Consider the following 23639-nt stretch of genomic DNA (forward strand, 5'->3'; position numbering starts at 1 on the left):
AAACACACTCTCTCTATTTTCATGATCATTCTTCATTATTACATCCTATTTCAAGCTTGCAGCCGCTAACAGGATCGCTTTTCAGCTCGTCGATGCGCCCACAGGTTCTACGCGATTCGCTTATAATGCGCCTTTCCTTCGAACATGGGATCCGATCGATTCTCCCATATAATCTCAATCGCCGATGGTTTTCCATCCGCGCCTATCTTGAACTCCCCTGCCACGAATTCCTTGAACTTGCGACCGAGGAATACCGGCGCTGATATGTACACGATCCAACGATCGCCAGAGACATGATGAAAGTGCATTGAGTACTCCCAAGTTGAGTCTGGACGATCAGCAGTAAGAATCTTCTCACCCGGCTTATCTGGGTGAGCCTCCTCGCGGAGAGTAATGTTGCCGTATCCGGGATTGTAGTATGTGCCCACCAGTTCGCTCGTAGGCAATGTAGGGGGCAATCCGGGATCTGGTCTCTCAGGGTACAGGATGTCCAGCGCGTTCTCGTACAGCCAATCCAATTGTTCATCACCTTTCTTAAACCTAATACAGAGTTAGCAACCACAAACGGATCTCTGTAAGTTGAGTAAAACTTACTTGGCGGCGAAATCAACGCGGTCCTTGTCAGGAATGCCAAGCTTATCATCGATGAGCTTCCACCCAACAATGGCTTCCACGACATGGCACTTTGCGGTATTTCCAAGCACTACCACTCCATACTTGGCCTCCGGAAACCAGTAAACTTCAGCTCCATACGCATGCACCCCTCCACTATGCGTATACACTACATGGCCATGATGCAAAGTCCTTACCCAACCAAGCCCATAAAGCTCGAGATCGTAGCCGTTTTGGGGCTCGCCCGGCCAGAATACTCTCGGCGCTCTGATATCCTTGTGAACGGCTGCAGACAGAGGTCCGGACTGGTGAATCAAGCTTTTGATCCATTTGGCATAGTCGAGAACGTTGGATATGACTGATCCCGCTCCGCTGACTTCTGTCAAGGTCATGAATGGGATTTCCTCATACTCTTCCTTCTCCAGGATCCAGGCGTATCCCGAAGCCATGTGCTCAGGGGCATCCAGAGCACTCTGTAAGTCGAAATGCGTCGACCGCATCCCCAGGGGCTCCCAGATCAGCTCCTTAAGCACATCACCAAGCCACCTGCCCGTGACCGTCTCAATGACATACGAGAGCGTCACATACATCAAGTTGCAGTAAAGAATCTCCACCCGCGGCTCCGCAGTCAACGGGAGATTGCGCAGATTACGCACAATGTCCCTCGGAGTCGCTGGTCTTCCATCAATCTCCTTAACAGAGGAAACGTCGTGACGAGCCATGCCCGTTCGGTGGCTCACTGCATCGTCCAGAGTAATGTGGTTCGTCGCCCACTCATCCTGCAGGACAAAGTCGTCGCGGATGATGGACGAGATGGGAGTTGACCAGCCCTGTGAAAAGGCCGAGTAGTTGCGGAAGTGGATAAGCGCAGAGAGGGCAGCAGCTACGTGAGCTTTAGTCGTCGAGCCGCCGTACCAGAGAGTCTCTGGCGTAGCTGGGATATCCGGCAATGTCGCATATCCATAGCCCTAGAACAGCGTCAGAACGACGACCTTGTACCATTCACAACGCAAAAAGAAGACATTAAATGCTTTGGGGCCTCTCACCTCGGCATACACATCATCTCCGTCAATCACCGCCAGCGAAATACCAGGAACCTTCCACTTCTCCAACTGCTCCCGCACAAACTCCCCAAATTCCGCCGTCAATGGATTTCCACTCGCCGCAGATACATGTCCTGAGATTGGCTTCTGTTCATTGTGCGCGTGGACATAGGCCGCTGCGTTTACTTGAACCCCTGCAATTGCCACAGCAGCGACAAGGCCAAACGCCGGGAAGAAGCGCAACTGTCGACCCATGGCTGGGACTCGTAAAGAGGGCCAGTGACTATTGTGGCTTGTCCCTTTTCCCTCTTCGTTTTTTCCCCTTCTTCTTCTGCTGCTGCTGCTCCTTTCTCGTAAGCACAGAGGAAACAAGGTTCAACCTAGCAGAACAGGCGATAGGTACTTTGGCCTATATATATTTATAATCTTGGAGCAACCAACAACAAACAAAGGTACCGTACCCCGCGGCTTGCGTAAACGAAATCCTTCGCGCAGAGCGTCGTCATATGGAGATGATAAGGTGTCAAGGCAAGGCCCCATGTCGAATTTTCGGCATGCGCCAAAGGCAGATAACAAAGCCGTACACGAATATACATGTACGCTTCCTGCTCTGTTTCATGGAATTCTGTCTGCATATAACAAGGATGGGCTACTCGATATAGAAGCATCGTTCAGTCAACAAAAACTTGATTCCTGATGCACATCTAACGAATTTTTAGTTCCCCATGTAGCCAACCTCTCAGCATACCGTAGACTCGCATACCGAAAAGCGGTGGATGAGCAACGCCGCTCGTAGGTCATCGCTATTGTCTATAGGTAGAGAATGCAACCTGCCACACAGCCCAGCTCCAACCGGCAGCCTATAGAATCGCTCTTCAGACACCGCTGTAAAATCAGACCCGGCATCTCAAGGCTCCCAGGTGCCCCCATTGTTTCCGTCCACATTTATTCCGGCTCTCCTTTTTACCAAAACCAGTGAAAGGATAAAAAAATATACTTGGCTTCAATCACATCCAGCAAATTCGTTCGTACATCATGGTCCATTCCCGTAAAGCGTAGTCGTTGACTGTATCGTGGCTGCAGCAAAGTTCGGTTCGCTCTTGATGCGTCGCTTGATCATTCCAATAAACAAGTTATTAAAATATAGAAATTTGACAACGCCAAATTTCCCCGAGGTATAGAGTGCTTTGGTAAACACGCTGCTACAGCTACAGCTCTTCCTCCTCCTCTATTCTGATTTCCGGTGTTGAGGTAGCAGCACCTTCTTTGGTTGGGGATTCAGCCTTGTTGGAAACAGCAGTGCCCAGGGCTGCGCTCAAGCTTTGCGTAGCAGAGAATCTATCCCCGATATTGGTTTGGTCGACGCTTGGCCGTGCTTTCTTAAGCGGACTGCCAACCATTGCCGCCGCAAGTGAGTCGAAATTGGCCTGTAGGCTCGAAGAAGCACTTGGTGCTGATCCGCCCAACAATGCTGGGTCGGCCGGGGAGTCGGTTCGCTGCGAGGTTTCTGGGGTGGAATTTGCGTCGGGTTCGGCCGAATGTGCCCTCTTAAGCTGTTTTTGAAAACAATGTCAGCAATCTAACTTGGCCATGACTTTGGGGGGGTTGATCATACGTGTATACGGTTAACACCGTCTGCTAGTTCGCCCTGGAATTTCGCATCCTCTGGAGCCAGCTTGGAATTGGTCTCTTTGTCAGCTACTTCTTCCATCTTGCCGATGATTTCGCTCTCCTCGTCATCATCATCGCTATCGTCGGCGACATTGCCGTTGCTCTTCTTCCTAGCCTTTCTCCGCCGCGCCTCGTCAGCTTCTTGATCTCGGAAGGCAGAAAATCCAACAGTGCCGCCGGCCTTGAGAGGTCCTAGGTTCGAGAAGTCGATCTGGCCTGAGCGCCGCTTAGCAGCGAGAGCGGTGGTCTGGGAGTTGTTCTTTGCCGACTGGAGGACGCCAATTTTTTGTAGTTGTCCTATACTGGTGTTAATCGGAGGGCCATTCAAATAGGAGGGGTGGAAACACTATTTAAAAAAAAAAGGAGGGGGAGGGGTAGAGCTTACTTTCACCCCGATAGAAGAATGTAAAGGTGGCATAAGGCTTGTCTGGGCCATCGATTCCAGTAACTGTCTGAGTGCTGATTGTCTTGGGGTCGAGCGTCTTGGGCTTGGCAAAACTAGTAGTGTGCTCAACATCTGCGTCGATGCCATTGCCATTCTCGTATTCATCATCCCCGTCGTGTGCGTCAAATTGAGGAGAATATTCCCCCTTCTTAATCTCTCCTGAAGCCAGGACGCGGAACATTGCCACCTTAATCTGACCTGTTGCCTCGGGGGGCTCGTCATCGTCATCAGACCAGGAGTCAGAATCATCATAGACAGCTTCGATGGGGGAAGCTTCATCGCCATATCGAAGAGTTCCCTTGCGCCTATCTGTATCCATGGTAGAGTTTCCCTCCAAAGCTGCAGCCTGTCGCCGCCTCCTTCTCTCAAACTTCTGACGCCGTTTTTCAAGCTTCTCCGCAGCATCATGGCCCTTGAGGTCCAGACCATTGAGCCAGCGCTCGAGACCGACCTCTCGGAAGAGGAATTCACGCTCAGCTAAGCCGCCGCCTTCGGAATCGGGGACCTGCACCCAGCGGCTGTTGACCCAGGTCTCCTCGCCAGGTCGAAGCAAAGTGGCCACCTCTTCTTTGCCCCTTCCATCGAAGTAAATGTAGGCGGCAATCGTTTCGTTTTCCGAGTTTGTCAAGGGCATGTAGGGAGCAACCGCTCCAGTAGCCTTGCCTCGCTCATTCTGAGAGCCAGAGTGAAGTCCGCCGACGAATTGTGGCTTCGGGTAGGGGTTGGACTCGGACGCTTTGGGAGCCGAGTACGGGATGGGGAGGCCGGGCGTCAAGAGCGTAATGGAAATGGCAAATTTGGCGGGCTCCGGCTTGTTGTTCGAGTTGAGGGTTGGCTGCGGCACCGGAATGTAGGTGCTGATGCGAGACATCCTCGACTGCTTCTGTATGCCGTATTCGGGGAGGGGAGCGGAGTTGGCATGGATGCTCACCGCAATGCCCTTGAAGCAGGGCATCGTTGCGGATGGGAGGCTTTTGTGGCAAAGATGCTTGTCGCTCGAGCGAGAGGGTTTGGCCGGTCAAGAGCTGGCGGCCTTGGGAGACGAGGGAGAGGCTGTTGCAGAGAGGGCGGTGGGGGGGACCAGATTAAGCTTGGCGATTAGAAGCTCCGATTTCACCAGCTAGCCATCTCATGTGACGAGGGGGATAGCGGCGGCGAGAGCGTGCGTTGCGCACCAGGAGCACCAAGAAAAGAAAGGAAAAGAAGAGGAACGAGACCCAAGAAAGCAGGGCGCCGCGTTGACCTTTGGCTCACCAAGAGATTTCACGCGGGAATCATGTCCATGACTTGGTACCATGCAGTAAATAAGCACCCGAGGGCGCTTCGTCAGTGAATGGGGGGTGCCGTCCCGCCGCAGCGGATCATCTCTTGGTCCGGAGCTTTGGCGCCTGTTGGGTTCCAGCCTTCAAGCCTTCAATGCTCCTACTGTGCTGTGCTGCAACACAACAGGCCCCAGCCCTCTCTTTTTGCTGCATTTTGGGCGCCAGTTGCAAGGCCGCTGTCACAGGCCGCCTCATGCATGAATGCCACAGCCAGCTGGTTTTCACCGCATACTGGCGCATGCGTTGGCACTGACTCGCATTAACGCTTTGGCTGTGCCCTAATCCGGCTTTGCTTGCAAGGATTGCTGCTGTTGCTACTGCCGTTGCTTGCCACGGCTGGCTGTTTTGTCGCAGCGCGCACCAGAAAACTATCCCGTGTCTCGTGGCTGGCATCCGTCAAAGCATGCAGCCCAACAGCGCTATTACATGGGCTTGGTGCCTATGGCGCCCACAGCGCCACCTTAGTGCGGATGTTGTGCCTCTCAGGGCTTCCATTGGGACGGGCCGTCGAGTGCGGATGTCACCAAAACAAAGGTTGAACTGCTGTTTTTAATAAACTAGGGGGGAATTCAGGGAATAGTAAAAAAGGCCTTTCATACCTAGGAAGAACAAAGAGAGTGAAAGTCGTGTTGACTAACAATAGAGAGCTCTGACATTTACCTGCATGTATCTTTTGTGCCATCGGTCACGGAGAGCGAAATCAAAATATAACCATTCCACACCACAAGCTGGACCCAGATAGGTAACCAGCCCACTAGTATTAGCTTCAGCGCACATGCGGTCTTCTGCAAATCGATATATAATACACAGATATCTAGATAACAGCACAGTTCTTTACCTGCTATTCGGGGTATCTCGAAGATTGCCATGCCAATAAAACGAATGCTCGCCCTTACACCCCAAGCTGCTACTCTGGGCTTGGACGTGTGCTTCTTTTCCGCACGCTGCTGCTCCCCTCTCCGCTATAGCTTGTGCCAATGCCCGAGTCTCGAGGTGACTTGTCCTCACCATCTTCCTCTTCTTCGTCATCGGCTTCTTCACCAGCGACGGGTATCTCATGAAGAGGCTGTCTAGGCTCCTCTTCGGCCTTGACGTCTGGCTCATGTTTCAAAGGGGGCTGTTTTCCATAAGTAGGAAATTGTTGCGGATAGTCAGACGGATCATCTCCATCGTCATTCTCATCATAATCATCAGAGTCAGTCATGCCTTCTGTTGTAGGCCGGCGCTGGCTTCTGTGGCTCTTGAGCTCCATGGTGCCTGACGAGGTCCCCAGCAGAGAACTCAAGATGGCCCAAGCAACCATCATGAACGCGAGTTCACAAACCCAGAAAAGCATCGTAAATGTGATAAAGGTCAGGAGACGGTAATGGAACATGAGCCATCGAAGACCACTGAGCTGTGCAGTCATTGTAAGCGAGGTGCTGTAAATCTGAATTCCTTGTCCCGCCTCCACCTCCACATATGCCGTCAAGGGGATAGCAGAATCTGTCGGGAAGGTGACGCGTTCTGCCACCGGTACATGTAATGCGCAAGTCTGTGCTGTTGGAACTATCAGGTGATAAAGCAGGAATAGAATGCGCGAAGCCAAAGACACCACAGGATCGACGTATGGGAGCAAGGCCGGTCTCCGTGACGCAAAAAGTACGTTGCTCTGCTCAAAATCAGAGTGGTCGTTGGCAAATTTGCGCGCGCTCACTTCTAATGTATCGCTGATTTTCGAATCCAACAAGTATAAGCTGATCATAAAGTTCCCTCGCTCGACATTTGGTAGAGATCGTGGCATTGAGAGGGTGACGGAGATGTCGTAGTCTTGCTGCGACTTCAGCAGTGGCACGGTGAGCGCGGCAACGCCATATGGATTGGAGCTCAGCCTACGCAAGAAAATGTTAACGGATGCTTGCAAAGTGTCACAGGATCGCGGGTTGTTATACGTACCCATATTGGAGATGAATCGGCGTAGTGACAAACTGGTCGGGCACAAAGTTCTGGAAGAAGAGCACAGATGCAACCGCGGCCAGGCAGAGCAATGTCACTGCTCCAGACACGAGCAATACGATATTGACAACGGCTCTCTGGACAGGCTTCGAGGTGACGACGCGCGCGGTCTCTTGGAATGTTTCCTGGCGCACGTAGCGAGCGTTAGCTTGGAGGCGAAGCTTGAAGGTCCAAAGGATAACTTGGGGCAGATTAAAATTACCATGGCATAGAATTACTCCATAGACAGTTCAGATTCGGTTGCGAAAAGAAGACTCAATCCCCTGGAGGCGCCAAGGGCATGCACAGAATAAGAGAAAATATTTGAAAATGTTCCATGTCGTTGGAAAGAGATTCCGAGACGTCTGGTTATTGACATGAGCTCTGGTGCATGTGATCAACATGACGTCTTAGCTTGTGTTACTGTACTTCGGCGATACATTCCCCTGAATTTCATTCTACTGCCATCTGCACAAGAAAATAGGCCAAAATTGCCGTGGTGGGCTAACGACTAAAGTACCTTGTTTGTATACTTAGGTGATTACCGTATTAGGCACATCTCACAACACAGGCACATGGACAAAATGCGTACAGTATCAACAGATTTAATTGAGGCGAAATCTTTTTGACATCACTTCGAACAATTTCCAGATGATTACGTACAACGTAGCATCTACATAATATTAAAAAGGGGCATAGAGTAATTCATATCATGAACAGGAGATAAGGCATAAAGAGAGACAGGATTGTATTAACGAACCGAACCATAAACAATCAAACCAAGCATAAACAGTCGGATGTCAGCGTTCCTGCAAAAGTATTGCAAAAACATTAATCATCAAATCATATACAATCAATCAAGCCGTAAACAGATCCGTCGTGTTGATCATTCAAAATAAAAGGGGAGAAGAGAAGGGGGGAGAAGAAGCAAAGAGTAGTAAGGACTGTCGTATAAAAACCATTCATTCGTCGCCGCTCACTCAGCATTGCTGGAGATAGTTGCTTGGGACCAGCCCAATTTGGCCATTTCCGTTGTGGACTTCTGCCTCCCACCAGCCGTCATCTTGATGACGATAGACGGCTAGGTAGTCGCCTTTAGCGAAGCCAAGCTCCTCAGGAATAGCGGCCTGATACATATACATTGCGCGTGCTACACATTATGTTAGTCGTTTTGTTTGGGCACATGAGGGAAGAGTGTGAGAAAACATACCCATATGTAGAATTGGTCGGCCATCTCGAGAATATTGCCGCGAGGGATCGGCGACACTCCTGCTTCGCTGATGCCCTCCGTCGTATAAGCCCATGGCGCGGGAACCTGGGCGTACAGAGCTTCGACTTCGAGTCGAGCCATATCGATCATCACCGCCGCCGCCGCCACCACCAGCCAGTTGTACCGCCATTTCAGACCCACCATAACTGCTCGGCGGACGGCTCTGAGAATGATTGTAATCTCCTCGGTATGGGTTTGGCGAAGCACCCCTGGTCGATCCTCGAGTCGACCCATGAGGAGATGCGCCGCGGTAGTACCCTTGATTCTGCTGCGATAGGCTAGTTGTGGAGCCGTTTCGCCGATGGTCATGATAAGGGTTTGGCGAAACTGAATGTCGACCTGTCTGTCGAGGGTCGTTGCTCATACGCCGTTGAGGTTGAGGGGATGCGCCGCGATTGGTGGCTGGAGAAACCGAGCCATCATTGCCTCGAGTGCCGGGGCGGGAAATAGGTGATGCAACGCTACTCACGGACCCTCTACGGCCATCATCACCACCAAAAATGCTCCTGCCTTGGCCCGTGATCTTCTGAGTAGCCTCCTTCATGGCCCGAGACGTCACAGCCGGGGGAGGTACGCCCAGCCTCGTCACCTGAGTCTGTGCCTGATATGAAGGCGGAGGTGGGCCGCGAGTGACTGCAGCGTCTGTGTTTGGAACAGGGGTGGAAATGCCATGATAGTGATCGGCCGACATCCGCACGGAGGCTTGCTTGCCCACATTGACATTCTTAAGCTCTGCCAAGGCTGCTGCAATTGGGTCCTCCGGCTCTGCCTTCTGGACCGGCTGTTGTGGTCTTTGCCGGCTGGTGTCAGGAGTTGTGACGGGCAGTACATTTGAGCCAACACCGAGGGCCAAGCTTGCATTGGCATCGATCGGTTCTGGGCTGGCGGTCCGTTCTTTCAGCAGATTGCGGGTCTGCGGCTCACTGTTACCATAGGGCTGAGGTCGACGCACAGGACTCGTCGATCCTTGGGACTGAGACGGATGCCAAGTGTTTCTGTTGCTGGGCTGTCCGTTACCCGCGGCAGCGGCTTGCAAGTCTTTGGTGCTCTTGCGTCTAAAAGGACTGTGGTTCTGGAAAAATCCGCTCTTCTTCTTAAGCATCCGATTGTCAGGGCTTGCTGAGGCTGGCGGATCTTGTTTGACCGGGGACATTTTGCCGCTTTGAGGCTCCTGGCTAGAAATTGATGTGGGATCGGAATATTCGCTGCGAGAGTCCCGACCAGAGGCCCTGGCAGATTGGATCTGAGGGCTGCTGGCTGACGAGGCACCAGGGCGGCAGAGCATTGTCATTCCATCCTTTGGATAAGGATCGTGGGGAGTTGATGGCTTTGGACTCTGATGCAGACTATCGTATGGCGAGGGGGGCTGCGAGCCTGTTTGAGACCTACGAAACTGCTCCTCTGTGGCCGGTGGCTGTCTACGGTATTGATCATCGGCTGCAGGCGGTTGCCTACGATATTGGTCATCAGCTGCAGGTGGCTGTCTGCCATACTGCTGCTGTTGTTGCTCTTCTGCAGGAGGCAGCTGCCGGCGAAACTGATCCTCAGGCGCCGGCGGCTGCTTTCGATATCGATCGTCCATGCTTGGAGGTTGCTGCTTACGGTGCTGTTCGTCCATGGACGGTCGTCCAGCCGGAAGCAACTTCTGAGGACTCTTTTGGGGAGTCGCGGCACCATCTCGGCCAGTTGGCCTAACGGGGGGTCTATGAGCCAAATCATTTGCTAGAGCCGAGTTGGGATCATGGTGAGATTCAAAAGTAGAAGGCTGAGGTGAAGATGAGCGGAAAGCCGGATTGATACTCCGAGGAAACTGCGCCACGGTATAGTTGTGTTCATCTTCGGAAGCTTCAGATTGGGTATCATGAACATCGCCGCGGACGAAGTTGATATACTTGGGAGCCTCAGGAATTTCTTGGCCCGTGCCACGCTCAGTTATGAATGTGATAATGTCCGTCTCCACATCCATGCTCTCGAGAGAAAGTCGAATCTTTTCACAAGATGCGTCGTCGCTGACACACACCGTCGAGGCGATGTTGGCAAATGTCCAGAGGCTATTCTTGGTAAAGTCGAGTCGCTCTTCCTCAAGGTCCTGAAATTTATCGGCGGCGGCCTTCCACTCTCGATTCCATCGGACTGTCGTCTCTTCCAACACCTTGACGGCATTTTCGTACTCCGTGTTAGACGTTGCGAGACTGATTTGCGTTTTCTCCAGCTTGGCCTTGTTTCGACGCTCCTCTTGGCCCATGACCATGTGGCCTTGTGCGAGATAACCTTTAATTTTCAAGCATTCTTGTTCATATTTGTCTCGAGTCTTGTCAACAGTCAGTTATGTAATGCTTTGCTGTCGGATTGTGTCCCGTCTCCCTTACCTTGTTCACTTGGTTTGTTTGCTGGACCTTCACTTTGAGCAGCTTCTCGACCGTGTTTTGAATAATCTTTCGTCGCTCCTTATTCCCCCCCGCGAACGCTGCCAGGGGTTCTTCGAGCTCCGTCTTCATTTGCGCGGCAATACTTTGATGCTGCTTGGCCGTCGCCTCGAGTTCGCTGCGGACCGTGTCCAGGGAAGCCTTTAAGGTGCCGCTTTCGTGGGTGCCTAGGGACTTTTTGCTCAAATTCAGCAGTTTGCGGGCATACTCATCTTCGATCGCAGCTCGTGCTGTACCATCACAAAGTTAGCAATAGATTAGCAGCCCGGGATGTGGGCGGATATCCTCACCGCCATAGAATGACTTGAGCTCATCGCAGGTTTGCTTCGAATTTATCATGCGATCGAGAAGGGGACCGACGCCAGCATCGTCTTTACCCCAAAAATTGTTGGCAACTGTATCAACACAACTGTTAGCATGGCCTGCTATCGGCGCGCATTCGCGATGCACTGACATGACATGGCAACCGCCGGGGCGTCAGCAATTGCGGCAGGCATCGTGCCTGATGGGAAGAGGGGTCGATCGGACGCCAATTCTAGGGATGAAAATCGAACTATTCTATGAAAAGAAAGTGAAGAGCTTGGGCGCGCTCTGTAACTTGGAAACCCAACACGCAGCAGCAAGGGTCGCGGGTGCAAGGTGCAGATGCGGGTATGGTTATATGGTGTGTACTATGTAAACGCTGTAAGTATAGCCACAGCGCTGCATCAGGCGCAGCGGCTGTGTTTGCAGTGGCTGAATCGCGTTGGCCGGGAAACTGGCGGGCACCGCTGGTCACGTGAGATTGCGCACCGTACCTGATGCCCAGCCCAACGCGGGCTGCCACCCTGTCATGACAAAGGCGAATACGATTCTTTTTGCGGTACGCCGGAGCCTCTCTGACTCCATCTTGCAGCATCCAACGAGACTCCAGACGCTCAATCTCATCTCGCCGCCCTAGTTCGCCCAGCCGTTCGGCCGCTGCCAGACTGCTGCCCTCCGCCTCTCCAGAACCCCAATTCCTTGCACCTGGCAATCCGGCATTTGGCCCAGCACGACGCCCGAGCATCCTTCACGTGAACCCACTTGTGGTCGTCGTCCCGCACCAAGAAGCTTCGCCCGGTCCTCACCCACCAAAGCTTCGGCTCGAAAGTTGCGTCTCGTCACCACAATCGACCGCCTCAGACCCCTCCCTATGTAGGAACGCCTCTCAGTAATTTCCGCTGATAGTCGTCAATTTTCATCTCCTCACATCCGCAGCCCTGCCTTTTGGCCTTTGGCAGACGCCACAGTATTCAATCTCGACCGCCGCATATAACCCTCCATGGTCCCTCCACAAAGAGCGGGATCATTCTCACCAAATCCTGCGCAGACTCTTCAAACTGGCAGTAATCATTCACCTCATCCATCGCACACTGGTATCCTGAGTGCTGGCGCAAGCCCCAGCACAAGCAGTCCAACGGGGGCCAACTCCCTGACGAAAATTGTCGTCGCCCAAGTCTATCTCTTGCTCAGCACCATCAAGGAAGATAAGGATCGTGCCAAGTGGGAGCTGCAAGTCGAGCAATTAAGAAAGGTAAGTCTCACCATCGTCTGTACACTCTGGCAAAATTCTAACGCTCGCGGCCGACGATAGCTTATCGATGAACACGGCATGGAGGTCTTTTCCAAATACTTCACCCGGTTGGTGGCGGGCAACGCACCCCAGATCTTCCCTGGTCTTAACAGGCAGGTCGCCAACCCCGGCAACTACCACATTCTCGTCGGTGAGATGCGCAAGATTGCACACGATGCCGACCAAGCAACCAAAATTGCAGAGTCAGTCGAAAGTGGCACCGAGGACATATTCCGCGACTTCGACTTGTCAACATTTATGGAGCACTTCAAGCTCGATGCCTTGGAGAAGACCTTATTAGCTTTGGCCTTTAAGCTCGGGTCTCGACCTGATTTGAAAACCAAAGGTATGGTAATATCACCTCTTGGGGGGTCCTTTTTTTTTCCTCGCCCTCTCTCCTGCTGTTCAATCTTTTCGGCTGACCATTCTTCTCAACTTAGCGGATGCTATCCTGTCGACTAATTTCCCCACCTTCATGGACATCATCTCTCGGCCGGAGATTGAGGCCCACGCCGATCTAACGCCCGCTTTTGTTTCGCTCATTATCGACAGGTTTTTGCAATACTACCCGCCGAGTTTCAATGCAGCCTCTCGTCGAGACCTTCAAAACTCTATTGCCAAGCGCTACTTGTCTGTGGATCAAGCCCCCCCTTCCGAAGTGCTGGCGGCCCTCGACATCAGCAGAGTTCTAGCCGATCGGCCCGCAAACTCCCTGGCTCGCTATATCCAAAAGGTTGGACCGGAATTTACAAAGGATGAGGAATCGTGCTCCTCCTTCTTGCGAGGCCGTCCCAATAACATCCAGCTCACTCCCGAGCAAGTCTCTGCCGCACTCACATACACCACCATCAGCCAAAACCCTCCACATGATCCTGTCATCCTCGTCAATGCCCTCCTACGTCATGTGCCCAAGTCTTTTGAATGGGGAGAAGTCGTTCTCTCTTTCGACCAGCCATCGGCACGCATCTCATCTGCTCAATTTTTAAGGCTGTACAAAGCCCTCCTTCCCATTGCCGAGGATCCAGCATACAAATTCGATATCCAGCGATTGTGGGGTGGTTCATGGAGCGAGCCAGAGGCACAGCTATCTTTTGTCAGCGCCTACGCTTCCTTGGGCCCTGACCAGCTCGACGCAACCACAATCCCCCGCCTTCAGCGAAGCATCACAATTGAAGACTATGCAAACTCTTCGCCCAACGTGCAAGAACGTGCCGCCGCCGTCGTTAAACATCCCCTTGTATCCGTGGCGGCGCTGTCAGCAATTTTCAACGTTGCTCTCAACTCTGTCCACGCTTCGCAGAGCGTTGAGGCAAAAAGGTTATTCCAAGAAGTTGTCGTTCCGAACCTTGACATTTTTCTCGTCTCCGCCTTTGAGGTCCCCAGACAATCCTGGGCAGCCATGGCGATTGATACGCTAAACTCTCTCTTCGAAACATTCTTGTACAAGCGCTCGCCGGAATATGACTTCGTGCTCGATAGCCTTTGGAAGAAAGACAAGGATTGGGTTATTCAACGACTTATCGATGCGCATGCGGTGAAGCCTGTTGATCTTCCACTCATCTTCGACCATGCCGCCAAGCATAACTGGCTGGAAGAGCTGGTTTATCTTCCAAATGGCTTTGGAATCGATCTCGCAGCCTTTGCTCATGCAGAGGGCTACTTGGACTTGTCGAAATGGGCACAGTACAATGCTGATCGCAGTAACGAGATTGCCCGAACTCTGTTGCAATTCCTCATGATCAAGGCCAATCTAGAGATTCAGTTCCAAAGGCCACCAGATGGCCAACCGCCCGTGAAAACTAGCACTAGTCTTCAAGTACGGACTGTGTCAGCATTGTTGCAGATCCTCGAGGATTTTCTTCCCAAGGCCCCTGTTCTCGATCTTATTCTTGTCCAGCGTCACTGCATCACTGCATACCCTCGCTTGATCAACTATGGAGAAGGATATGACGACATCATCGATGCGAATGGGAAAGATGGAAATGCCCTACCACAGGCAGCCAATAGCAAAATGGAGGAGCATTACAAAAAGATGTATGGTGACGAGATACAGGTCCGCACAATTGTCGAGATACTGGATCGCTATAAACATTCACGGGATCAGCTCGATCAAGACGTATTTTCCTGCATGATTCACGGTCTGTTTGACGAGTACAACCATTACGTGGACTATCCCCTCGAGGCTCTTGCTACGACCGCAGTTCTTTTCGGAGGCATCATATCTCACAAATTGATTTCCGATCTGCCCCTGAAGATTGGTCTTGGAATGATCTTGGAGGCAGTGAGGGATCATGCGCCCGATGATGCCATGTTCAAATTTGGCCTGCAGGCGTTGATGCAACTTTTGGTGCGTCTCAGGGAATGGCCAGGGTTCTGCAAACAGCTACTACAAATCCCAGGCCTTCAGGGAACAGAGGCATTCAAGAAAGCGGAGGAGATTGTTCGAGACCACGAAGAGGAGCTTGCACGCGCTCGCAATGGATCAGGCACGCCGCATGGGGCGGGATTTTCTAACGATTCTTTTGGAAACGCCAATGGTGATGAGCAAGCAAGCATCGACCGCCCTGCTCCGGCATTCGCAGCCATCAGTGTCGACCCTCCTTCTCAAGAAGTCGAGTTTGAAGATCCAGATGATGAGACCCAAGGCAAGATCCAGTTTGTCCTTAACAACATTACTGAAGGCACATTGCAGGCCATGTGCATTGAGCTTCGCGACATGCTCGAACGAAGATACCAGCAGTGGTTTGCTAGCCATCTGGTCGAGGAACGCGCCAAAATGCAACCAAACTACCATCATGTGTATCTTGAACTCGTGAAGCTGTTTGAAGACAAGATTCTCTGGGCCGAAGTTCTCCGCGAGACGTATATCAGTGTGTCTAGGATGCTCAACTCTGAGGCGACTCTGCAAAACTCTACAGAGAGATCGCACCTTAAAAATCTTGGAGGGTGGCTCGGTCTTCTAACCCTTGCTCGAGATTATCCGATAAAGCACAGAAACATTGCGTTCAAACAACTTCTTATCGAGGCTCATGACACCAAGCGGCTGATTGTTGTCATCCCGTTCGTTTGCAAGGTGCTGACTCAAAGTGCAACCTCGGCAGTTTTCAAGCCTCCCAATCCCTGGCTCATGGATATTATTCATCTGTTGATAGAACTCTATCATCACGCGGAGCTGAAGCTCAATCTCAAGTTCGAAATTGAGGTATTGTGCAAAGGGCTGAATCTTGATCACAAGAGTATCGAACCCTCTGGAGAGATTCTCAATAGACCCATCTTAGACGAGTCGGACGTGCTTGTCCAGGAGCAGCTCGACGCCTTTGAGAGCTTGTCATTGAATGGAATTGGATCGGCAGTTGGGCCTGGGCTATCCCCTCAGGTTCCAACTATTCCGGACCTCGGGCCGCTCATTACCATCCCTCCCACCAATGAGATGGTGGTCAGTACCAGCAGGCTGCACGAGATTGTTCGGACAGCCCTCACCCGTGCTCTTCAGGATATTATACAGCCAGTCGTCGATAGATCCGTCACTATTGCTGCGATATCAACCCAGCAGATGATTCGGAAAGATTTCATTGCCGAACCAGATGAAAACCGCGTCCGAACATCTGCTATTAACATGGTCAAGGCCACTGCTGGTAGCCTAGCTCTCGTCACGTCCAAGGAGCCTCTACGCGCAAACTTGACCAACTACATGAGGAGCCTTGCTAACGACCTGCCTTCGGGCCTTCCCGAAGGTACCATCATCATGTGCGTCAACTCAAATCTCGATTTGGCCTGCAGCATCATTGAGAAGCAGGCTGAGGAGCGAGCTGTGCCGGAGATTGAGGAGATGCTGGAAAACGACATGGAGCACAGAAGACGCCATCGCCTTCAGCAGCCAAACGAGCCGTATCACCCAACAGGAATCAACCGATGGGCTATGACGATTCCGAGTCCTTACAAGATCCAACCGAGACCCGGCGGTCTCAATGCCGAGCAGATGGCCATCTACGAAGATTTTGCAAGACAGCCTCGCACCACTTCTTCCACGATAGCATCTCACGCACCATCTGCATCGGAGGCCACCAGATCGTTGGCAAATGAGGTTTTGCAAGAGACATACAGTGGCATGCCTAACATACCTACCCCCGCAGAAACGCCTTCGATCCAACAGCTTGGCGCACAGCTACAACCCTACGCCCCAGTTCATAACCTTGCTGCTGCCAATGCAATGGGCAACGGGCGAGCTGCTGGATTTCAAATGGATGTTCGGGGTTTGGCGGAGCGCGTGAACAAGCTGCTGCAGGAGTTGCTGCGCGTGGCTGGGGAGGCTCGAGAGGATCACTTTGTGGGTCTGCCTAGGCCGCACCCCGTCCTTGACGTTGTCGATGCACTTGTGCAGCTCATCATTAAGACATCTCAAAACTCAGAGGAGTTTGCCATCTATGCCGCCGAGCAGATCAGTTCACTCATCTTCCAACAGGTTGAGGACAATCTAACGCTTGAGAGTCTTGTTCATGTGCTAGAGACTCTTCGAAAGATTTCTGGCCCTGCCCTGAACAGCCGAGTCCGCTCCTTGTTTGCCCAGCAGCCTGGACCCAATTTCTTAAGCCTGCCTCTACTTGCAGCCCTGATCCGGACCGATCTCCTCGATTGGCGAAACATTGATCTCGCAATGTCCAAAGTCTTGGAAGCCCGCAAGGACAATTCGCTGGAGTTTCTTGAGCACATGCTCGACCTCACCATCCTCAACCACCGGCCGATTGCTCTGTATGCCGACTTTATTCGCACACTCGAGGCAGCATGGACGTGGATATGTGAAGAACCAAGCTCTGCTACCGGCCAGCGGCTAAAGAACAAGTTGATGGGCTCAGCTCCTTCTCAGGCGTCGCAAGGCTCTTCTAACCTGGATGACCAGTCGATTCAGCAAGACCAGTTGGAGTACGTCTTTGAGGAGTGGGTGCACCTGTGCAACAATCACAACGCCTCCAGCAAAGCTACGGCGATCTTCATTCAGCAGCTGCATGCAAGGCACGTTATTCGCAATCGGGACGACTTCTTCTTCTTCGTGCGCATCGGTATCGACCTCTCGGTTGATCGTTATGAACACATTCTGCATACAGGAGCTATCGGCGATGCCTACATGGCGATCGATGCTTTGGCAAAATTCATCAGCACTTTCGCTAGCATGAATACTGAAACGCTGGTGTCACGCGCGGCCTTCTTAGACTCAGTCTTGGTACTTGTGTCCTTGGTGCTGAACCACCATCATGTCAAACGAGGAGAACATCTGAACCAAAGGGTCTTCTTCCGCCTCTATTCGATGCTTTTCCACGAGATGCACTCCATCTGCGAGGATCTGCCGGAGGACGACCGCCGCGAGGTGATGCTGAGACTCGCCTCCAGACTAGAGAGCATCGGCCCGCAAAATCTTCCCGGGTTTGTGTTTGGGTGGCTGATGCTTATCCAGCATCGAGCCTTTTTGCCCGTTTTGCTGCAGCTAGCAGACAATGCGGGATGGAAAGCCTTTGCGGACCTGGTCTGCCAGCTGCTTAGCTGCGTGAGCGAGCAGCTAAAGGTATTCAATGTTACCGACGCTGGCAAAGACCTGTCCAGGGGAACCGTAAAGCTGTTTGTCATTTTGCACCACGATTTCCCAGACTTTTTAGCTGCCAATCACGTCAGGTTCTGCGCCAACATTCCGACGCACTGCATCCAGCTGATAAACACAGTTCTGACTGCTACGCCGCAGCAAAACTACGGAAAGCCCGTCGATAACCTCAAGGGCGATCGGGGAGACGAGCTGAGGCCATACCCCGGCCTCGTAGATGAGGCTGTTGCCATCCTAACAGAGGCCGGCCTCCTGAGCGTGCTGGACCAGGTCTTCCAAAATGGCCCGGCGGAGGAGGCAGTCGCACAGATTGCGCACACCATTACTTCAAACACGCCGACCGAGACCACGTTTGGACATGTCGCCATTGGGGCGAATGCCCAGATCATTGGCGCAGTTGTGATTTACGCCGGCCACCATGCTACCGAGCAGTCGCCTCCGGTTACCAGCTCGCCGATCTCAGGAAGCGAACCAGAGGTTGCTATGCTGTCTCTGTTGGTCCACGAATTGCCTCCGGAGGCTAGATATTATCTGGTGGCCAACATGGTGAACCAGCTTAGATTTCCCAACCCTCACACGGAGTTCTTCAGCCAACTCATTCAGTACATCTTTGGGAAAGATATCAACGATCCTGAAGAATCAGACATTCGACAGGAGATTACTCGAATCCTCTTGGAGCGACTGGTGGGCTACTGGCCCCAGCCTTGGGGTCTTATCTACACAGTTGTGGAACTATGCAAGAACGAGAAGAACATGTTCTTTGATCTCCCCTTTATCAGATCGACACCAGAGGTATGGTGCCATTTTCTATCCCAGAGTTGACACAATAGACATGAGCTGACCAACAATGACTTAGGTTGCCGAACGGTTCGCCTCAATTCTTCAACGGGTATAGGTTACATCGACAGGGGTAATGGGGATTCGATACGAAGCCACGAAGCTACGGTGGGGAGAGGCATGAGCCTAATCGCATAAGTTTGGTGCGTCGGAGCAAAGGATACGCGTACTCATTTTGTTTTTCCCTTTTTTTTTTCATATTTACATCTGTCCTTTTTTGTTGTTTCTTGGGAATTAGACGGCAAGGGAAAATTGCGATTGTCAAAGAAAAAGTTCGGATTCAGTTTTCCTCGGCTAGGCACAGATGGGAGCGAGGACCCGAGCGGACGGTTATAAATGTAATACTTTGTATTAATGTACGATTAAATAGCTTTACGATGCTGGGGGAGAGAGTCTATCACGGCGCATATGGGAGCATCGAGGTTCATGACCTCTCCGGATAACATTGGGATTAGGATGACAGATCATGATGGACATTTCAGAGGCGATAAGATTATTGACAATGCAAGATGAAATGATGCAGGAACAACTTTATTTTGAGATGACGGTGACTTTACTAAATTTGAACATGTCCACGCATGACTTGGACTGCTGGACCGCCAAGGATGACAGTGTCGAGGGCGCCATCCTTGAGGTTGACATCGACCTGGATGGCGCTCTCCCTGCCCATCTCGACGCCCTGGGTGAATTCGTACCGTCTCGCGGGCGTTGTCTGCTTGTCGCTGCCTTGGGTGCTGAGGTAGGCAGCCAGACAGCTCGAGGCAGCGCCGGTAGCGGGATCTTCGAAGCCCTCGGCCATCATGCGCGTGCGCAGCTGAACGACCGGGACGCCGTCGACAGTCGAGGAGCCAGTGCGGACATAGTAGAAGCTACCGATGAAGCCGTTCTGCCAGTCCTGGTCAAGGAAACCCTCGGCGTCGAACTTGGAGCCGCCAGCAGCAACCGCGGCGAGCAGCTCCAGCGACGGCAGCTCGACGAGGGCAAAGCTGACGCCCTTGACGAGGCTGAAGACGGGAGCGGCAAGCTCTAGCTGGCGGATGGCGTCATTGGCCTGCAGCTGTGTGGCAGAGAGGCCGGCATAGGAGGCGAGGGTGGCGGCGTGCAGATGGACGTTGTGCGGGACGGTGGCCGAGGCTGAGTCGTCGCTGGTGCGGGTGATGGCAATGCGGCCGGCCTTTGTGACGAGCTCGGTGACGGGGTGGGCGGAGCCCCGGAGCAGCGACACGGCGGCGCCGATGGTGGGGTGGCCGGCAAAGGGGATCTCGTCAGTGGTGAGGAAGATGTCGATCTGGCGCGAGTGGTTGGTCTCGGGGTCCGCGACGTCGTGGATGAAGACGGTCTCGGACAGGTTGAACTCGCGGGCGACAATCTGCTTCTGCTCCTGCGTGGGCTTGGGGTTGCCGGCGGGGATGGTGACGACGGCGAGGGGGTTGCCGCGGAAGCGGGTGCGGGTGAAGACGTCGAGGGTGATGAAGGGGAGCTCCATTGCGGCGGCTGGGTTCAATGGTTTTGCTGTTGAGAGATGGGGGATGATTTGATGGTTGGGCTGGAATTGGTGGTGCTGTATACTGTATATATACCTAGTATATATATTATTTAGGTTGCTACATTGTTACTTCATGTTACTCCATCTTGTATTGCTCCGGACACGGCCATTGGATTATTAAGTCGATGCCCAAGCAATGGCCACTATATGACTCTTACTCTTGCATACGGCATCGGCTAATGCTTGCAACTCCGTCCCAAGTGGATGTACTATACGCCCTTTGAGACTTCGCCCTTTGATGACTTCGCCCTGATTTCGACAATGCTTTGGTAAGCCGTCGGACAGATTGAGTCTAGTCGCTGGCTATTGTCGGCCGAGTTGATAGCGAAGCATCTGTTGTCAGTCTTGGGAATTTATCATCTAGACTTGCTTTAGGAATAATATTGTCACAACTACAGCTGAGTAATTGCTCCGTAGAAAACTGTGGATTATGGCGCGATAGATGTCTTGTAGATGTAGTCAACTGTCTGCGTAATCGGAGACGATAGCATCAAAACAGCAATAGCAAAGAGTCATTCTTGGATGGACTGAACATCTAGATACATGTCTATGTGATACTTTGCGTACAATTGCACACAACTTCGTAGAGTTGCAGTATCGAGCCCAATTGAATCGAGTTGCAGGGTAGCTTCAAAGCCTCCCAACGGCGGAGTAGCGCTGATACCTGAAGAGTTAAGAGGCGTTATAATAGCACTACGCCGCCACTGTATCAAAGCTACCCCGAGCTACTCCGAATCGCACCTGCCACATGTAATTCTCCGTCTCCACACTCTTCGACTTCTTCCACAAGCTCAAACCGCAATGACAGATACCGACATCAACCTCGACTCCCACCACAACCGCAATCGCAGCCACGACAAAGACCACGACGACGACAGCAGCTACGACAAGCCCCATGACGACCACCATGGCGCCTCCAGCCACCGACTCACCAGCCACGGCCTGACCGCCCACAACCGCATCGCGACCCTCATCCGCCACGCCAGAAGCTACCATCAAGTCTATCTTGTGGCGCTTCCCACTCTCTACTTCCGCCTCTCCCCCATCATCTTCACGCACAATTCCGGACCGCTCAGCGTGTACCTCGCCATCGTCCTCGTCTACATACCGGCCAGGGTAATAGTCGCGGCCTGGAAGCACTTCTCTCCATCCTACGCAGCTAAGAGGCGCAAGAGGAGGAGCAGCTTCCTGCTGCCATCCAATGGGTCATCTTCATCGTCGCCGAGGACCAGCAGGACTGGGACAGGACGAGGGGTGCTCCAACCGCTGATTTGGCTGTGCGGCGCACTCTTCAGCTTGTGGGCTTACACGAAGGGCATCGCATCGCCATTCCCAACCGCAGCGTCCATCGCGGCCTCTTCGCCGACGTTACAAGCTCACCGGGCCCTCAATGCGAGCTACTTCATCGCCGCTTCCTTCTGGAACAACGACGAGATACTGGACTCGTGGACCTCGCAGACGCTCGAGCTCATCGACTTCCTAGGCCGCGCCAACGTATACGTATCCTTGACGGAAAACGACAGCGAAGATAACACTGCCAGCAAGCTGCTGCACTTTGGCCGCGTGCTCACCAGGCGCAACGTGGCACATAGCGTCAACATCACGTCCGATCTGCGCGGGGATCCGCCCTCAAACCCCTGGCACAGCATCAGGCACAGGATGGGGTACATGGCTAACCTCCGCAACGGCGCCCTGGAGCCTCTTGGCCACCTCAACAGGCGGTTTGAAAACGTGATTATGCTAAACGACGTTGTGTATCATCACACCGACGTCCTGAAGCTGCTGGCGGCCGTGGGAGGAGATGATGTCAATGGTCCACATGCCGAGTCCCCCTTGTCGCACACAACGACCAGGCCAGGCAAAAGGCGGATGGCGTGCAGCATAGACATGGACGGCGCAACGTTGTACGACACGTGGGTGCTCCGTGATCGCTGCGGGAGAACTGCTAGCGGCTTTTGGCCCTTCTTCGCGTCAGAGGGAGACAGGAGAGCCGTACGCGAGGGGCGCGTTCTCGAGGTCGGCACCTGTTGGAACGGCATCGTGGTTCTCGATGGAGATATGCTCCTCGACCCGCCCCTGCGCAGCAAGAATGCAGACTGGGACGCGGACACGCTGCGCTTCCAACAGCCCCCGGAGTGCATCATATCTGAGTGCACACTGCTGCCGTTGGCCATTACCAACGTCACGGGCGGCGCCCCAGTGGTCATGGATCCCTCCGTCATAGTGGGCTACAGCGTCAAGTGGTGGAGGTACTACGCCGTCTGGCTACGGATGCCCATCGTGCAGCTGTGGATGAAGGTGTTTGAGGAGGGATATTGGGGCCTCTGGTGGACATTAGGGATGGGCAAAGGGCTAAGATGGAACGGCCTGGATGGCGGCAAGGAGAAGAACGAGTGTGTTGTCACAGGGTGGCCCGTCTGCGACAAAGACGAGTATGCCGTCAAGGGAGGGATGAGGTTTGGCAACTGAGACACGTGCAGAACGTTTGATTGTCATGAACAGGCTGTGAAACCCGGTGAGACACTTGTCGCGATGCATGTCTCTCTCAACATGCGAGGACAGTCGAACCACAAGAGATGGTACAACCAGCGGCCAATGCAAGCAGCCAGCGTCTCTCTCCCTTGTGCCGAGCAATTGGCCCAATTACAGCAGCAGCACGGCAACACATGACGCGAGAATTGGATAGCTCTGCAGGGCAACGGGCATCAATCTGCAGGTTACGGCTCCTGTAAGCAGCAAAGACTGGTGCTAATGGAAGCCATTGACTGTACAAAAAGGTGCCCAAGCTCTGCCCAAGGTAGGCGGTGTAATAGATCAGGTGATCGACTGCCGTGCTATACATAGTACGGCTCTGTTTTTGTTTACTTTGGACTAGCAAGCAGCATGCATCAACCACCAACTTGGCCATGATTCTTGACGCACGAGTGCATGTAGCATCGACTTTAGTGCTCAATGCCTGCCGAATGTCATCAGCGGTAAGGCCTCATTTCGGCAAGTCTGGATCCAGCGCATTGAGCTCCATCGTCGACGTCCCCTCTCTCGACTTACACCTGAATACGGCAGCGAGTCAACCGACTCGACCCTCTGTGGCCGCTGCGTCTTTATCGCTTAGGGCGCTTTTGCAGCCCCACTGCGAGGACCCTTGAGGGGACCCCCATGCCTCATCGCAGGGGAGCGTAGCAAAAATCGACAGCAGGGAATCGATGTATGTGAGCAGTACATAGTACAGACATGGAGTATTACTCCGTACTCCGTGATTGCTCTGGGGTGTCTCAGCACATGCTAGGCGGCCCTGTACGGTACAGTAGT

The 23639-nt window shown here is 52.9% G+C and overlaps 6 protein-coding genes across 6 annotated transcripts; 2 read left to right on the forward strand and 4 right to left on the reverse strand.

The window, feature by feature from the left end:
• Window positions 1–107: 107 nt before the first annotated feature.
• TRIVIDRAFT_36939 (uncharacterized protein) lies at window positions 108–1910 on the reverse strand (the record flags this gene model as incomplete). The annotated part of the gene is made up of 3 exons (XM_014102430.1): window positions 108–540; window positions 595–1580; window positions 1659–1910. The coding sequence occupies 3 exons, from the start codon at window positions 1908–1910 to the stop codon at window positions 108–110; spliced, it is 1671 nt and encodes a 556-aa protein (XP_013957905.1).
• Window positions 1911–3016: 1106 nt separating this feature from the next.
• Window positions 3017–4726, reverse strand: TRIVIDRAFT_133960 (uncharacterized protein; the record flags this gene model as incomplete). Its single annotated transcript, XM_014102431.1, has 3 exons — window positions 3017–3202; window positions 3271–3623; window positions 3712–4726. Coding segments are annotated over 3 exons (1554 nt in total), but the record flags the coding sequence as incomplete, so codon positions are not given.
• A 1274-nt stretch (window positions 4727–6000) lies between these two features.
• Window positions 6001–11260, reverse strand: TRIVIDRAFT_36883 (uncharacterized protein; the record flags this gene model as incomplete). The annotated part of the gene is made up of 8 exons (XM_014102432.1): window positions 6001–6964; window positions 7029–7269; window positions 7431–7449; window positions 8078–8217; window positions 8278–10648; window positions 10707–10993; window positions 11054–11158; window positions 11218–11260. The coding sequence occupies 8 exons, from the start codon at window positions 11258–11260 to the stop codon at window positions 6001–6003; spliced, it is 4170 nt and encodes a 1389-aa protein (XP_013957907.1).
• An 806-nt stretch (window positions 11261–12066) lies between these two features.
• On the forward strand, window positions 12067–19305 carry TRIVIDRAFT_79804 (uncharacterized protein; the record flags this gene model as incomplete). The annotated part of the gene is made up of 4 exons (XM_014102433.1): window positions 12067–12318; window positions 12379–12703; window positions 12798–18739; window positions 18804–19305. The coding sequence occupies 4 exons, from the start codon at window positions 12067–12069 to the stop codon at window positions 18840–18842; spliced, it is 6558 nt and encodes a 2185-aa protein (XP_013957908.1).
• A 35-nt stretch (window positions 19306–19340) lies between these two features.
• On the reverse strand, window positions 19341–20270 carry TRIVIDRAFT_63881 (uncharacterized protein; the record flags this gene model as incomplete). The annotated part of the gene is made up of 1 exon (XM_014102434.1): window positions 19341–20270. One exon carries the CDS (start codon window positions 20268–20270, stop codon window positions 19341–19343), a length of 930 nt encoding a protein of 309 aa, XP_013957909.1.
• Window positions 20271–21131: 861 nt separating this feature from the next.
• On the forward strand, window positions 21132–22799 carry TRIVIDRAFT_63880 (glycosyltransferase family 69 protein; the record flags this gene model as incomplete). Its single annotated transcript, XM_014102435.1, has 1 exon — window positions 21132–22799. One exon carries the CDS (start codon window positions 21132–21134, stop codon window positions 22797–22799), a length of 1668 nt encoding a protein of 555 aa, XP_013957910.1.
• Between the last annotated feature and the right edge of the window lie 840 nt (window positions 22800–23639).

The sequence above is a fragment of the Trichoderma virens genome (genome assembly GCF_000170995.1).
Source record: "Trichoderma virens Gv29-8 chromosome Unknown TRIVIscaffold_5, whole genome shotgun sequence".
In the NCBI taxonomy this organism is placed as follows: domain Eukaryota; kingdom Fungi; phylum Ascomycota; class Sordariomycetes; order Hypocreales; family Hypocreaceae; genus Trichoderma; species Trichoderma virens.